The sequence below is a fragment of the Scleropages formosus genome, chromosome 15 (assembly GCF_900964775.1).
Source record: "Scleropages formosus chromosome 15, fSclFor1.1, whole genome shotgun sequence".
NCBI lineage: Eukaryota > Metazoa > Chordata > Actinopteri > Osteoglossiformes > Osteoglossidae > Scleropages > Scleropages formosus.
The window spans coordinates 1272998-1290096 of record NC_041820.1 but is presented as its reverse complement, the minus strand read 5'-3'; the positions used below and the strand labels follow the sequence as shown (position 1 = coordinate 1290096).

The 17099-nt window shown below is 54.6% G+C and overlaps 1 protein-coding gene across 1 annotated transcript in view; it reads left to right on the top strand.

Annotated features, from left to right (window-relative positions):
* Positions 1 to 17099, top strand: part of pacrg (PARK2 co-regulated) — a 61243-nt gene that overhangs the window by 18014 nt on the left and 26130 nt on the right. The window contains exons 3-4 of the mRNA XM_018734232.2: positions 12793 to 12964; positions 16692 to 16841. Of these exons, the coding sequence (XP_018589748.1) occupies positions 12793 to 12964; positions 16692 to 16841 (322 nt within the window). The remainder of the gene's footprint in view (positions 1 to 12792; positions 12965 to 16691; positions 16842 to 17099) is intronic.

Genomic DNA, 17099 nt, shown 5'->3' with positions numbered 1-17099 from the left:
GTTTGTATCACCAGCGCTTCATTCGGTGAAAGGCTCCCGTGCAGCCCCTGCGCTTGGCCCTTTTGATCACCGATGCCGAGAGCATCACGACAGAAGCTCCAAGATGCACTTTGGCTGAGAGCATCGCATGACCGCAAACGGTCGAAGTTTGTTCTTCTACCAAATCTATTGTCCTGTTCAAGGTGCTCACATTTGAACATGTGGATGAGATGTCCCTCCCCTACTGGACTGTGGCTCCAAGGTGGCAATGAGATGTATCTGTTCCTCCTCCATGCCTTCCTGGCTACGACACTTTTCTCGCTATGGTGCTCCCCAAGCAAACAACTGTTTGTCCTCGTCAACTCGAGGGTCCCCAGGCACCTGCCCCCTGTCCTTTGGGCCCAGTGCCTCAGCACCACCACCCAGATTGCACACCCCAGAGCTCCTGCTCTCACAGGTCACAAGTGACTCATTGCTGTTAATTGCCATTGAGTTGATGTCAACTTGGTGACCACAATTTCTTCAGAAAGATCTTGTGTCCCTTGTGCTGAAAGGGCTGTGTCCACTCGCACTGTGGTCGAGTCCGTCCATCTGGTAGCTGCTCGTCTTCCGACTTTTCCCATCACCACCATCTTTGAGAGAATCCAACATTCTCATGGTGTCGCCAGAGTATGAAAACCTGAGTCCCACCATCGGTGCTTCCAGTGAGTTCTACTTTGATTGGATCCAGCATCCATCTGTTTTTTTTCCTGCCTGTCCGTAGTCTCCCCCAGGACCATAATCTAAAGGAGTCCGTGTTTCTCCTGTCCTGCTTCTTCAAAGTCCAGCTTTCACATCCATATCGAGCTGCAAGAACGGACATTACTTGACCAGTTATAGTCTTCATTATTGTCGCCACGTTTGAGCATCTTTTCCAGATCTTTCATCGCAGCCCTGCCAAGTGCTCCTCTCCGGTATTTCTCTTCACTGTCGGATCCCACGTTGATCGTTATTCATCCAAAGAGACAACAGATGTCAACAACTTCTATGTCTTCACCCTCAGCACTCAGGTTTGCTGCTCTTCCAGTTCACACGACTTTAGTTTTCGTCCTGAACACGAGGAAGCGGACGGACATCGAGATCTTCCAGGTGTGTTCCTCACAAGGCACAGAATCTGGGACACATTTGCTGCCATCATTGGGCACTTAAATAAGAGCTGAGTGTTGTTTCCTGAACGTGCTCTTTGTCCACCCCTCCTGAGCGCTGCTGCATGCTGTACGCTTAAAGCTCGCACCCGGATCTGCTTGATGGAAGGGAGTAATTAAAGTGGCAGCGAGCTACCGAGTTTGTCTCCAGTGCACGTCCTCCCCTAGTGCAAATGAGGGCCGCGCTCTGAATGGCGGGAGGGCGAGGCTAAACGGAGAGCCGGGATGAGGGAAGGGAGACACATCCGTGCTCATTTAGAGGAGCGACTTACTCTGAGCACAAAGAAAAGTGGCCAGATGTACTGCTGAGTGGGAGCGATGAGCCCAGAGCCCAGAGCCCAGCTGCCTCTCTTCCTGGAGGAAGGGCCCCTTTCAGAGGGCCAGCGCTCCCACAACCAGGTGTCTGGCACTTGGTGCGACAGCCTGGAGTGAAGTGAGATTTGAGCAAGTGCTGCATTTCTGCTGAAGCACTTTTCTTCTACCGTCAATGAAGGAAGAGCGAGGAGAGCTTCTGTTTTTATCGCTCGTGAATGATGAGTCTGTCATTTTTCAGCGAGATTATATTTAGATTGCGCTGCGTTTAATTGGAGAACTGAATGAAACGGAAACGTTTGCATTGTGCTTTACACAATAAGCTTAACATTAAAGACATTGTTTAAATACAGGAGGCAGTTGCTTTGAAAGCGAAACCTTGCGGATGCTGAAGAAATGAGCTTTGAGCAGGAGGTGGAAAGATGAGCGTCGGAGCTCTTTCTCTGTGCTCCTCTGCAATTACATGCCGTTTTTAACAGGTGTAGGTGTGCATTAGAGAGCTGGTCCCAGCGAGACGAGTGAGAGGGCACACACTGACTCACACACTGACTCATTGTGTCACAGTGCCCCCCCTTGCTCCTGACACCCCCACTCAAAATCCTGTACCACCTGTGCGGTATGCAAGTCATTTCTCGCCAGGATGGTGTACCTGTGTAGTAGGTGTGGTCCTCAGTGATGCTCCACAGTGATGCTGTGTATGGTCCTCAGTGACTGGCTACTCCAAACTACAATGAGTAAATCCCTTGACCTCTTGATACCAAGAGCAACAAGATATCGACAGGCCTGGTGAGGAGGTGAGGGTGGGCGGAGACTTGTGGGGAGAGGAGGAGACAAAAGCCCCCCCGCCACACCCAATTAACATGGTGAGTGTGTAGAGGCCACAGATTGGCAGGATCAATAAGTGGAGGCAATGAAGTAGCGCATCGATTACACTGATGAGAGAACATTTACAGGTTATGGGTTTAATCTGGCTAATGAGCACAACTCTCGTCCTGGCCGAGAGGAGGAATCTCTTTGTGCACCACGTGTCGCACAGGAGCACGCACAGAGGCTGCTCCTGATGAGGGGGCGGGGCCAAATACACTGCATTATTAACCCCGCCTCTGCGTTCGTCTGCTGGGTATCGGAGTTAAAAGTGTAGGCCCACCGGCCGAGGTCGCGCCAATATCCAGTACGAGACCTGGCATCAGTCATCACTGATGCTGCCCTTGCAGTCTCTCTCTGTTTGTCTCTGCCCCCCCCATCCCCCCACCCCCCAGTGACACTAAAGGTTGTTACTGCGGCGGATTCTCTCCTTCCAGCCCACAGTGAGCCCCCCGTACTGAACTGGGACCGCTGCGCAGGTTACTGCGTGCCACAGGAGATTCATGGCACAGCATCCGCTCCCTGCTGCCCCCCCTCCCATCCCCACACACACACCCACCTGCACCCCCACAGCTCTAAACGTGCTGACCTTGCAGTTTGTCCCGCTGCTCAAACCTGCTTCGGTGCCCCCCGTTCTTCTGAAACGACGCAATCTGCTCCGCTACATTTACACGAATGCCAATTACGCGTGGGGCTTATCGATGGGATCCAGGCGTCACTGGCGGGGGGGCGATCTCCAGCTGCACGGGCGAGGCTTCCGCCAGGAGCGTGGTGTGTGTCCATCTCCAGGGGGTGGAGGGGCTGGGGGGGAACGGGGTACTCATGGGAATGTGAATGTAAATGTCCACCTGAACTCATCTCCATGTTTCAGCCTAGAAGGGATGGGACAGGTGTGTCTTGACAGCTCCCCCTCCCTCACACACACACACACACACAAATCACCCTCTTCCTGTTTGACACAAGCACGGAGACGTCTCGGAAGATGCGGAGGTCGAGCCGAAAGCTCCCGTCTCCACGTGGGACGCTCCTCCCGGGAGCCCCCACCCCCACGCCGCCGCCCAAGGACGAGCGCACCCAAATCGGAGGGCGCCATTCATCACTTCGCCTACAATTACCGGAGACGTTCCATTGTCAAAAAATTCATAGCAATCCTTCTCGCCCCCCCATCCCCCACCCACCCCCACACCGTGTTCGGCAGGGCTGCTCACCGTGGGATGAGCGATGTCAGGTGATCTTCTGCAGCGCCCCGTGCCTGCGCTCTATTGCAGGTCAGAGTCCCATTAGCCCCGGCCCATCTCCCCGATTACAGCGCCGGCGCAGCTCTGTATTATAGCTCGTGGTGGGGGTGGGGGGGGGTCGACCGCTCCTTCACAATGAAGTCCTCTTCCCTAAGAACGGCATGGAAAATTGCCTGTGATATCTCTAACCTTGCGCTTTAATGAAGCCTTTCAGCGCGCTGCCGAACGGGGGGGGATCCTCTCCGCAGATGTTTGATCACGTATGCAGCCGGCGGAGCTGCAGGATTTGAATGCCAAATGTGGACGAGATCTGTAATTCCTGCCTCTATTACTTTTTCATATTTCCCGTTCTTCTTGTTTTTTCCCCCACTTACACTTTGTGTGTGTCGTTCCTTTGTGTGCGCTCACGCGCATCTACATATTTGCTTTTCTACTGTCTTTCCATTTCTGTGTGTGTGCGGGTGTGTATGCTTGTGTTCTTGTGTGTGTGCGCTTGCGCTCGTGGGCTGAAAGAGGAAGACACTCTCACAGACACGCACGCGTAGACACGAAACCAAGTGAAAACGAATCTCCCCCTGAGCACAAGCAGGAGTGTGTAAAGGGAGAATTAGACAGAAGTGTGTGTGTGCGGTTCCTCCAAGGCTTTTGAATGAGGCGGAAAGGGGAACCCGACGAGTCCAGGCGATCTCAGGTGGACCTCGGTGGACCCGTGCTGACCCAGGCCGAACCACTGGCTGACCCCCTGGTGCGGCCGGTTTCTGTGGCTACGGGGCGGAGGGGCTTTTCAGCAATAGTGTGGGGCAAAAGGGCGATTTGATGGGGGCCCAAATGGTTTCTCCTGAGACTGCAGTGTGTGCGACGCTGAAGGTGGTCCAGTTGAGTCCGACACCAAGGCTTGTGCTCTAATCGTTTTTCCGCTGCTTGGACCCAGCGCCGTCAGTCAGGAAGCACACTGTACTCTACTGTTGGTCTGAGAAGCTCCGCCGGAGCAGAACCCCATCTCAATTGCAGCCAAAACCCTCCTATCACGTGTCCAGCTGTGGCCGTGGTTCGAAGATGACCCGTCCGGCTCGGATTGGGCTACAGGTGACGGTGGCAGCAGTGCGGACGTGGACACCGAGAAGAAGCTCCACATAGTGACACCTTTTGACGTCCTTTTCTAGCCCTGAGCAGTTGCTTTCGTCCTTGTGATCCTGCTGATTCTCCACAGTCATCGCCCCCCCATAAGGAGCTTCTGAGGGGCAGGGGACACATCACTGGGACCGCTCGTCCTTCTCATCCTCTCACCTTGTTTGCTGGTCATAAGGTGAGAAGGCGAGAAGCTGTGAATTCCTCATAGCTTCCCACGATTCCTGAGGGTGGATGGGCTCATGCCCCTCCACTCGGCAGGTCCTCCCGCTGACAGCACTCGTGCCGCGCCTGCGGTCCTGTAACGGCTGCCACCGTGTGTGTGGGACATTTTCTGAGGAACACGGAGACAAGAGCTCATTGAAGACCCTCGTCATCACTGGGTGGTAAAGCGGAGAAAGAGCTCATTAACAAAACTGCGGAGTTCGCCAGCTGAGTGAGACAGATGAGGTGCCTCTCGAGCTCCGGCCTCCGAGCCCTTCCTGGTTTGCCCTGGTACATGTGGACCCCCCCACCGGACCACCAGCCATCGCACTAATTGAAACACACAGGATGGGAGCCTGGTGTCCCCCGCCACAGGGCCTGCCTCTCCGCTGCTTCTCCATCTGGACCCTCTCGCTTCGCGGCCCGGCTTGCTCGGCTGGGGTTTCGAGTCGGAGAGGACCTCCCGAGTACGTTCCGCTTTCAGAAGGAGCGGGCAGGAGGCCGGGGGACGGGGGACGGGGGGCACGCACACTAATGGGGGTTAAGTGGAGGCGATACTGGAGATACAGCTCCATCAGGACCCCTGGGAGCATCTGGAAGGATCGAAGTCTGCGTGAAGATCTGCCACCTCTTCAAAACTATCACGTCAAACCTCAGTGACACGACACGTCAATATCACATGTGGGCCTCGTGTGCTGTGCAGGCTGGAGGTTTGCACACCATCTAGACGCGGGTGGAGGTCCCGGGGGGAGGTGGACGAGCACGCAAGTCTGTCCCTGGGAAAACCAGGCCAGGCCTGTTCCTCCACCAGTGGGGAATTTTGTTCTAAATTACCAGTCAATTTTCAAGTGTTTAATTTTTAAACTCTCATAAAGTGCTCTACATCAAGGCCACTGCATTTTCATTAAATAATGAATGAAGGCAATCAGATCAGCCTGTGCAATGGAGCAGGACAGGAGGGCTCTGATTGGCTCTGATCGGCACTGATTGGCTCTGATCGGCACTGATCGGCACTGATTGGCTCTGATCGGCACTGATCGGCACTGATCGGCTCTGATCGGCTCTGATCGGCGCTCCCAGGGCCACCACTCTGCTTGTTGAAGGCCCTCTTTCGGTGGAGTCCGGCCCCCACCGAGGGTAGAGCCGGGGGTTCCTCCGACTGGCGGGAGCCTCTTTCCGCGGTCCTGTTTGCCCCGGCGCTCACCGTGCCCCGTGCGGCATTCTTCTCTGCCCCTTTTCTGCTCTTTCATTGTCGTTTTTCCACGTTCAGCCAAACTGGCAGACAACAGCCCAGCGCGTCGGGCCTGCTGACTCAAGGCTTCTCAAGATTGGATTCGTGCTCCTTTGCCCCTCCACCTCACCGCGAGCCTCAGCTGCGTCGGCGAGTTCTGAGCGAACGGAAGACGGCCCTGCGAGGCCGTCCTTGAGGCCGGTGTCGAGTCAGCACGCCTCTCCGTTGCAATGGAGTGAGTGCTCATGGGAGCGTGTCGGGTGGCCGCTTCGCTCGCCCCTCGCTGGCTGATGATGCCACGTGACTAATATCGGACCGGCGCCCGTTCGGTACGGAGCCAACGGGGTCTGTCGCGGCGCCAGAACCTGCCTGCTTTCCGTATGCTCTTAGCTGCTGTGCCCTGCAGTGGCCTGTCCTCCGGGCAGCGCGGCTCCGGACACCAGGCAGTGGGTTGCGGAGCCGGGTCCCCCCCCCGGGGCTCGAAGCGGCTCCTCTCCGCAGACACCTGTGAAAATGACTGATCGCAGCGAGGAAGTGCGGCGACACGGGCGCCCAATCACACATCCTGCCTGCTGGGGCCACACATGGGGTCAGGTGTCCCTTAGACCCCAGAATGTCACACTCCCTTGGTGTGTTTTCCACTGTCTGTGATGTTGGGGGGGGGTCACCTGGCGGCGCAGTCCCGGGTTCATTCTTCACGTTAAGAGTCGGTGTCCAGATAAAAGTGAGGTCCAAAATCTGGTTTAAAGCACACAATTAGTAGAGCGGCACTATTGAGTTCCAGCGTGTGCCTGGACCTACATACAAACAGCGAAACAAACCATAAATTATATGTATCTATGTACATTTATATATGGCCAGATAGAAGATTGCCCAGAATTCAATATGTTCCCCAATTATCATGTGTAATAGGCTGTAAAATCCTAATATGTACTCAGCCGTTTGGAAAGGCGGTGGAAATGGCCGGGCCACTTAGCCCAGACACGGTGGCCTCTTCTCGCCAGCAGAACAGAGAGAAAAGTCATATTTCATCCGACGACTCTCTTTGTCCCCTCATTTTTTCTTATTAACGGCTCCTTTTTCCTCCGCCGCAGGCTCCTCGGTCATCTCGCCTCCTCCCGCCCCACCAGTCCTAGCTCCACGCACCCTGACCTCTCCATATCTCACATTTTAGAGAAAGAAAAACCATTCTAGAAATGAGTCGCTTACCTTATTTTAATGTACGTAGTGAACCCCCCCAGCCCAGCCCAGCCCAACACTCCTGTGGAGGCCAGTGTGTGTGAGTGTTTGGGGCTGGCTCCGTGGTGACAGGCCTCTGCGCTAGGCCTCACACACATACTCTCACAAACTGAGGCCATTTTTCTTCATTAGCTGCCACCCGAGTCGTCGTAATGGTGCTCAGAGTGATTTCACTCGGTGTTGAGATGTGGCATTGTGAGCCTCCTAGGCCGAAGGGCCGGTTTCCCAGCATTCCCCCGGGAAATCCTGCTTCTTACCCCGTGCCATGTGGCTCTTGGACAAAAACAAACGTGTGTTCTCCCCAGCAGCAGCGGCGACGGGGACGTCCCGCCGTCGGGATGACAGCGCCTCGCTTCGGTTGCCCATCTCCTCGCTCGGGGGCGGCCCGGAGAAACCAAACGGTGCCGCCGCTGAGCCGGGAGCCGAACCGACGCTCTTTGGTAAACTGCCAGCTCAAAGTGCGGGTGCGGTGCGAGATGGTTGGTGCTGTAAGAGGCTCCGCTCAGCCAATCAATAATGCAGCGGTAATAATAAAGGCCGCGGGGGCACCGGGGGCAGAGGGGAACGGGGGGCGCTCGGCCGTCCGCGCCCTAAACCGAGCCCGAGGCGAGGACTACCTCTGAGAGAGATGAAAGCAAGCGGGGATGAATGAGCAAGCGGAGAGCGGTCGCTACAGCTGTACAGGAAGAGCTGAACTGTCTCGTCTGTTATTGATGTCTCCCTTCCGTGGAATCCCTGAAAGACAGAACAAATAAAGGAGGCTTTTTACTCACCGGTTCCACATGGGGCCATGAGGCGCTGCTGGACGAGCGACTCGCTCGCCTGACTTCGATAAACCTGTCAAAGAGGAGTCGGTGGTGGGCTCGCGGTGGAGCTGGTGAGGCCTGACACACATTGTCACTGCCAACAGTACAGACACAACCGCCGCCGCCATCGCTGTCATGCGTACTGCTGTCACCGCCATCGCTGTCAAGTTTACCGCTACCGCTGCCATTGTTGCTGTCTATACCACTACGACGGCCATCGCTCTAAAGTGTGCTCCTGCAACTGCCATTGCTGTCACTTGTACAGCTACCACTGACATCGCTGTGATCTATACCTCCCCCGTCACCATCATTGTCATCTACACTGCTGCCATGCCAAAAGCTGTCAGCAGCCACCCGTCCTTGTTACTTTCACTGCTGCACTGGAGGGACGTGTGTATGTGGCACCATTTGAGAGATGTTTTTCCTTGGAGCTTTAGGTGAGTGAATAGTTGGCAGAGCTCTGATCGCTGATAAAATGGACAGACTTACCATGCACAGGTAAAAAAAAAAAAAAGAAAAACAGATGCTGGCCTGTGGAACACATGGTGGCGAATGCATGACTTCAGGGACCGGGGCTGGCACGGCTCGCTCGGAGCCCAAATGGACCCTGTTGCTCGATGGCAGTCTGTTTGATCCATTAATTAGAGCGCTGAGACATATTGGTGAGATGAAATAAGAGCAGGCAGACAGCAGAAAGCCTCAGCAGTAATTCCGCTTAAAAGCTTCTGTCCTACGGCTCAGAGCGTCCCCGCCCACGAGACACGTGCTAACGCCCCCTCAGCTCCCCCAGCTGTTCCACCCAACCTGCGAAGGCTCTTTAATTAAACTAAACGCCGCCACAGCGCACCGCCTGCGACACCGCAGTAAATTCACTGCAAGAGAGGCAGAGCTGACTCAGGTGCTCATGCCTCGACGGCTGCATTTGTCCTCGGGCGCGCTGGTGACCGATGGCTTTTCAGAAGACGTTCGCTGCCATTCTGGTCTCTGCTGACGTCAGCAAACGGCCCCTCCTCGACCGCGGTTTGGCTCCGTCATCCCGACAAGGTGACGGCCCGGAAAAGGGTGAACGGAGGCTGCGATGAGCGCAGGGAAACACCGTCATCCCGTCCCTTCCGTTCCGTTGGTGACAGTGACATGTTGTGAACATTTGTCTTTGTGATGCGAGTGCCCGGAGGAGCGTCCCTTGCCTGCGCTGGCCTAACATCGGTGCCGGGCTGTCATTAATGTGCCTGGAGGCGGGGCCGGCCCGCTGACCCCCCCCACTGCTGGGGAGGACGACCGGCTCTCCGCTCAGAGCCACGTGTGACCTTTTGGCCACCGACCACGTGACCCGTCCGCCACCACACTCCCTCCCTCCCTCCCTCCGCGCTTGTCCTCCTCAAATGTGCAGCAAACCCATATTTCACTGCCTCTCCTCTAAATGAGTGTACGAGAAACAGAGGATCGGTCTCAAAGTCCCACTTGACATTTTTTAACAGGTCCTTTATCTTTCCTCAGTCCTGCTCAGTCTGCTCACTTCAACGGAAGGCAGGCGGAGTAATGGCCCTTAATGGCTACGTGTCTCTGCGGCGGACGGTTCGTTCAGGGCCAGCTGCTGGAGTCCAGCCTGAACATGTCGCTGCAGGACCATCATCGCAGCCACTCGCTGACGGTGCCAAGTTGTTTTCTTGCTCTGTTGATCTGCCCACCCAGTGCTGCGGGGTCCCCTGGAGTGTCGGGGTACCTAGGCTCTTTCGGCTGTTGAGAGGACACTTTGTTCTATTGTCAAAGCATCTTCCAAATCCACGAGAAGCATGAGGAAGCTGCAGTCTGTGGTGGACAAACACCATTCGGACCTCATGCCACAGGTCCTGGGACACGGGACAAGTGTCGTAAACGAATTCACATTTAATGTGTTTTCAAGACGGCGCCGTGGTTTGCCTGTGTTTGAAGCGGCGGGTCCCAGGCCTCAGGATGGGTTAATAGCAGAGCTGTGAGAGCGGCTTTAAAGTGGACTAAATTGAAATGAGCAGAGTGCGTGTGTGCGTGTGTGTGTGTGTGTCTGTGTGTGTGTGTGTGTGTCTGTGTGTGAGATAGCATGTGAGCGGAACCTCAGAGTGAGGTCTTCATCAGCTGGGGACTGACGGGAACATCTCTCACTGGCTCACTTTGTCAGAGATGTTGTAATGTTGGTGGAGTTTGGTGAAATCTATCTGACGGAAGCCGCTCACGCACACACACACACACACGCCAGCGAGGTGTGAAACCATGTTTGCCTCTTCTCCGTTCCATCCATCTTGGCTCCGGACCCCAGCAGGTGCTGAGCCCGCCCCACGGCAGCGTCCATTCGGCACGCTTCGCAGCGGCACTGCCCTACTTCCCTCCCCGTGCTCGGACTGCCTGCTACGCGCTGTAATCTGCGCTTTATTTAGCCACTTCACCTTTTGAAAAGTGGAGCAAAGCGCAGGGAGTCTCCGCCGTGCTCCGGCACCACACAGCTCACCCGTCCTCTCTGTCCACCCAGTCTCTGGCATGCAAGAGTTCGCCAACTTGGAGGCCTCCAAGGACGGTGGCCTTTCAGTGCTGCCTACGGCATGCTTTTCTGTCCTTCCGTGTGTGTGTGTGTGTGTGTGTCACAGAGCGTAAAAATAGACATTCTCGTCATGCAGCTGTTTTGCACATGTGTCCTGCTCGCTGTTTGCATCGCCGTGTCTCGGGAGGCAGCCCAGTGGGAGGGCAGGGCCCGGCAAGCACTGTGCTTAAACTGTGAGCCGGGGGGGCGGGGGGGGGTGTGCTGTAATGGCGGCAGGGTGTCCGCGGCAAGGGGAGCACTAACCGTCCTGTCCTTGAATTAAAATAATGATTGTAACCATAACAACAAACACTGCCTTTAATCTCGAGCCCCTTTTGGGACCTTCGCTGTCTGCACATCAAAAACATTTCCTTTCATCTCTCGTTGCATGAATGTGCGTGTGTGTGTGAGTGAGTTTGTACGTGTTTGTGTTGTGAGAAACAATGTGTGTTCTCCATAATGGTGTTTCCACCGCACTCTGCAGATACACTCTTGTGTTCTTGCCATTGTAGACAATGTACCGGCTGAGGCGTGCCGCTCGGCCCCTTCCTTGGTCCCACTTAAATTGACCCCCGCAGGCCCAGCCCCCTGACGCTGTGTGAGACCTCATCTGTCCTTTCTGATGGAGCATAATGTACCTCTCTAATTATAGCGGTGGCACACTGAGAGGGGCTTCTTTTAGCTTCTGTGTGCCCCCCCACCCCCGGTCTCCTGCCTCACTCTACAAAGCTGTCGGCTGCGGGGGCGAGAGGGCTGCCGCTCAGCGGGACTCCTTCCCTACAGAGCATGTTTAGCGAGAGCCATGATTGCCGAACAGCCACTGGCAACATCCCAGTCAGTTATGGACATCAGTAGAAAAGAAGAGCAGAAAGAATATTGAGTTTCCTGCTTTAGCTGGAGACCAGGAGACTCTGCTGGCCAGTGGGGGGGTCTGCTGCGGTCCCATCCCCCCACCACAGTGCACAGCGGGCCCACATACGCGAGGACAGGGCTGGAGAGGATGTGAGGTTCGCAGCCCATGTGGGCTATGAGCTGCAGCCCCTGCCGGACATCCCTGTCGCTCCGCTGGGCTCCTGTTCCCTGCCTGCCGGCCTGCGTGCGCTTTCACAGCACTGTAATGACGCCCAGTTGTTTACACTGCACGTACTCTGCTCAGCCCTCGTTTCGTCCTGAAGGTTCACGTTTAAAGGAGCCAAACTCTCCGCTCTGCTCTCCCTCCTCTGTTTTATTCTGGTGCTTTTTATATTTCCACATATTTGTACAGTGATCTCTTCCAACAGTTCAAAACGCGCTGCGGCTCTGGAGTAGAACAGACACAGACTGGCTGAACGTTCTGCACAATCCGCCCCCCCGCCCTCCCGAAATGTTTCCAGTCACTGTTTGCATTCATTGGCGCTGTTGATCCCCAGTCGTGACCCGAGCCGTGACCCGAGCCGTGACCCGAGCCGTGACCCACCCCATGTTCCCGAGCGCTGCGTGACCGATCCCGGTTGGTAGCTGCAGGTCTCCAGGGTGTTATTCTCACCTCCGCTTCGGTGTCGGGTCTTCTGAACTCACCCTGGAGGTCCTCTGACCTCTCGGGGTTCCCGTGACGTGCTGTCAGTTCCCTGGAATCCTGCAGGCGGTGGGCTCTGAACAGCTGGCGCTCGACACCCCCACATCCACCCAGCCCCCAGCAGCTGCTCCTCTTCACTGTTAGACATTAATTCTGTCAAGATTACCTCTAATTACAGGATCTTCTCTCAGTCCACATGGTCTTCCACACCGAGCTCTTCTCACCACATGTGCCGCTCTCACTGACCTGCCGGATTGCCGCAGTTTTGATCGCGGTGCTCAGGGTCACGGTTCATGACCTTCTGAGGCTCTGTACTGCTATTTAGATGTGGTATACAGAGGTGGACGGATGGATGGCTCACTGGACGGATCAATGGATGGATGGGCGAGTCGATCACTGCATGGATGGACACATGGATGAATGGTTGTGGTTCAGGTGCTGCTCCTGACTGTCCTTCACTGTCCTCATCAGCTTCCCCTGCTCTGTGTGTCCACACCTCAGGTGGAGATTGAGAAGCTGGACTACCATCACTACCTGCCTCTGTTCTTCGACGGGCTGTGCGAAACTGTTCATCCCTACCAGTTCTTCGCTCGCCAGGGTGTCCATGACATGCTGGAGCATGGCGGCGCCAAGATCCTGCCCGTCATCCCTCAGCTCATCATTCCCATCAAAAGTGAGTGTCCCGCAGCGTCCGCAGTGTTGTCCACGGTCCCCCTCATGCTGTTGGTCAGTAATGCCCCAATAGGACACCACAGACCCTGTCCCGATGCTCCTACGGTGCTGGATAGAAGAAGCCCAGTCCTGAAACAGCCAGGACGGTCATGTGAGAACCTGCACCCACCTTTAGAGGAAACAGCTTTGCACCCTCCTTTAAAGGCCCCTGTGAAGCCACCTGATTGTGATTAGAATGTTGTCCTTGGTCCACTGTGGTCCCGTGTGTCCACTGTGGGTCACTCAGCGGGGCACTGGGGTACCAGCTTTGTGCCTGTGGCTGAGGGGTCAGGTGAAGGTCAGCTGTAGCAACTGACCTCTCTTTGAAGAGTTCCTGTGCCATTTGTCTGAGACACACGCGCGCACACACAAGGTTGTATCACTTGTCTGATTCTTGATGCAGTACAGGCTCTAACGGAAGGTGCCGGAGATACTGGGCCGTTCCTTACCCCCCGTTTTCCAGAACCTTATGGGTCACTAGGAGGCATAGCAACCAGACCATGGGGAGGCCTGGGGTTCGAGAGTATAGGATGAATGAAGAAGCTTCTTCTGTTCCATGAGCACCTTTGGGGTTTGCTTTTTACCCATCTTTTACTGTAGTCTTGTGTCCGTGGCTGCGCGTGCCGCTCTGCCGGTCTATCGGCTTTCTCTCCTTTCCCATTAAAGTTTTTTTAAAGCCTGCCGATTTTTGCAGCTCGTCTCTGTGAATTATTAATTGATTTCATTTAGGGGAGAGCAATTGTGGAGCAGCCATGCATCCACCTGCTTCCTGGTACTTTTAAACAACAGAAAATAATATATTGATAAATCATAAATATGATAAATGTATATAATTCTTTGTGGAGAGGCGGCTGCCTGGAACGGCCCCTTCCAGCCGCCGCAGCTCGCTCTCAGATGGATGAACACAAAACACTTTTGCGTGTTCTTTCCCCGTCTGGAGAGCCGGCCGGCCGGCGCCTGCGGATTCCTGCACCATTTCCCTTTCAGTGGGGAGCAAAGGTGATTCAGTGCACCTGAAGACACGCACCTGGTTATGATAATGGAATTTTAAATGGCTTCGCTGTTATTGGCGTTCTCATTATTAAAAGATGCACATTGCAGAGCATTTGGCAAACCTGCGTGGCCATGCTGCTCTTTCAACTTATTAATTACTTCCAAATGAAAAAAGCCTTGAGGCAAAGGGGGTGGGGGTGAAAGTGCTGCAACCTGAAATGCAGGAAACTGTGTAGTGTAGACACAGCCTGGACCTGGAACTGGACCTGCACCTGAACCTGTGTGCCGTCGTGCCTGGAGCCGGTGCCATGGTGGCAGCGCTGACCTGGAACTGCTCTGGGGGCGTCGGCTGTTTATCTGTGTGCCCGTGAAAAGGAGTGCATGTAAACGGCGAGCTCACATTTCCATAATAACCTGAGTTAAATGGCTGGTAGTGTAGTGGTGAGAGATGCTGCCTTGGGCCTCAAAGGTCATACGTTTGAATCCCGCCTCCAGCTGTAGTACCCTTGTGTAAGGTACTGACCCTGAATTACTCCAGTAAATATTACCCAAATAATTGTAAGTAGCTCAATATTGTAAGATGCTTTGGAGAAAAGTGTCAGATAAATGTAAACGCACCTCAGTGTCTGTAAGAGACGAGGCAGGAGACAGGAGATGCAGTAGCCCGTTGCTGTGGGCTTTTATTCACCCTTAGACAGGGGAGAAGGAAGGGGACGGGAAAGGGGGACCAGGGAACAGGTAGGGAGAGGTTTCGTGCTGGTCAGGGGGGCTGGGAGAGTCGGGTCGGTCGGGACGCGAGCGTCGTCTCAGGGATCGGGTTCTCCTCGTTCTCCTCCTCGGTCTCTTCTTCCTACTGCTGGGCACCGGGGAAGAAATACGGAGGGAAATCAGCCCCAGCTGTGGCTGCTTCACCCCCATCTCCGCCCCCTCCCCGGGCGGCCTCGGCGTGCTACACCGTCTTTTGACCAAAATTCAGAGGGACACATGCGCCATGAGCTCCTTTGCTTCACGCCCCCCCACCCCAAAAGATGTTCTCAGTGGCAACTTCTCTCCTTCTGTTCCCTTCTCGCCACCGCCGCCACTACCACTACTACTACTGCCGCCATCACCTTCACTACTGCCCCCCCCCCCCCCCACCGCCGCCACTACCGTGGTACTTGACAAGACGGAAATTAGAGCAAAATCATTTCATTCTGATAACCTGGCTTGTTGCACTTTAATAAAAAAACAAAATCCTCTGTTATGTCTCCATCAGACTGACACCCACGTTGAAATAACATTTATTCTTCCTCGGGCTGAAATTAAACTTTCATTATAAAGAAACGCAGAGCTTAAGCAGGGCACAATCCATTCTTGCCTGCAACACAAATGAATAAATATATGATAAATACAATCCCGCAAAATCTTGAAAATGTCACCCACCTGTGACATTTGGGGGGGGAGATGGATTTATGACTTCTTCTCTGTGCTACAAATCTAATAGAGTGGCATGAATAAATGATTACTTTATTCATATCAATTGTGGCGCGCGCGTAGCGCAGTGAGACAAACTGAGTCACAATCTCTCCTTTCGCAAGGTGACAACGGATGAATAATTAAAGTCTCCCACAGTCCAAATGTCGTTCCGCAGCTCCGCCGTGTTCATGTGTGCTCTAGGAGGCCATCGTTCGCACCACAAGCTGTCGCATGTGAGGAGATCAGCAGGAGTGTGGGGCAGCGTGGACGAGCGGGAAGGCGCTGTTTGCACACTCGTTTCGCGTGAATCTGGCGAGCGGCGGAGATCTGGTGTCCACCTGTACCCGCGCGGGTGCACGGCGCAGCTCGTCGGAGTGTTGCCGGTGGAGTGCGTGTGCGCATGTGCAATTACTGTGCGCTCCAGGAGAATGACACTTTATTACTGTTGTTTATTCAGTCATCTGACACTTTTCTCCAAAGTGCAACGGGAGGGTTACGCAGTGCTCTGCAGGGTGTACCCAGGTAAATCGGGTACACCGCTTAGTACTGTAAGTCACAGAATGTAAGGGGGCTGCAGCAGGAGGTGGGATTCGAACCCAGGACCTTCCCGTTGCACTACACCACCCCGTCCGTGTGTCTGTGCTCCGTGGATGTTCTGTGAGGGCCTCGCTGGTTAGCCTCTGGTAGTGAAGGAGTGTGTGCTGGGTGTGTGTGTTGTGCCGATGCAGGAGAGCGCTCACCGGACCGGTGTGAAGGAGTGCTGAGATCGACGCCTGTCAGAGACGTGGTAGGGGGGGTGTATGGCGTCACCTTATAGAGCCTCCATTACACACACACAGACCCACACACACACAGCAGAGGCTTTATCTGACCCCCAAAGCCCCTGAGGTGTGTAGAAGCCCGGGCCAATTGCTGCTGTCTCCCAAATGCACCCCCCCACTGCACCAAAAAGGTCTGATTGCAGCCAACATGTTAAGTCGACACTCCGCACAAGAAATTGAGTTAAAGAAAGGAGTGTGCGTGCGTGCGTGCGTGTGTGTGTGTGTGTCTGTGTGCACGAATGTCTCGCCTCGATTTCCTCACTAATGCACGCAGGATAATTCCGATCGCTGTGGAAATTGCGTGATGAAGTGCAGAACTGATAGAGCCTCAACACACACTTGTGGCTCCGTTTCAGGGGAATATGAATAAGTGCCATGTTGGGACAGCAGTATCACTGTCCTTCGCCCCTTCGCCCACAGATGCCCTGAACACGCGCAACAGGAAGGTGATCTGCACCACGCTGAAGGTCCTGCAGCACCTGGTGGTGTCGGCGGACATGGTGGGCGAAGCGCTGGTCCCTTACTACCGCCAGATCCTGCCCATCCTCAACATCTTCAAGAACATGAACAGTAAGTGGGGCGGCCCTTGGGGGGGCGGCCCTTAGGGGGGCGCGAACCGGGGATGTTGCCTGTCATCTCAGAAAGAAACAGCAGCTCTTGTGCCTCAGACCTACAGTAGTTAAAAAATGTGAAATATTCATATATTTCATTTTATTTTAATATTTATTCCTTTATCTGGCACTTGTCTCCAGGGTGACTTATAATGTTAAATTATCTACAATTTCCCATTTATAGAGCTCGGAAATTTTACTGGGGTAATTCGGGGTA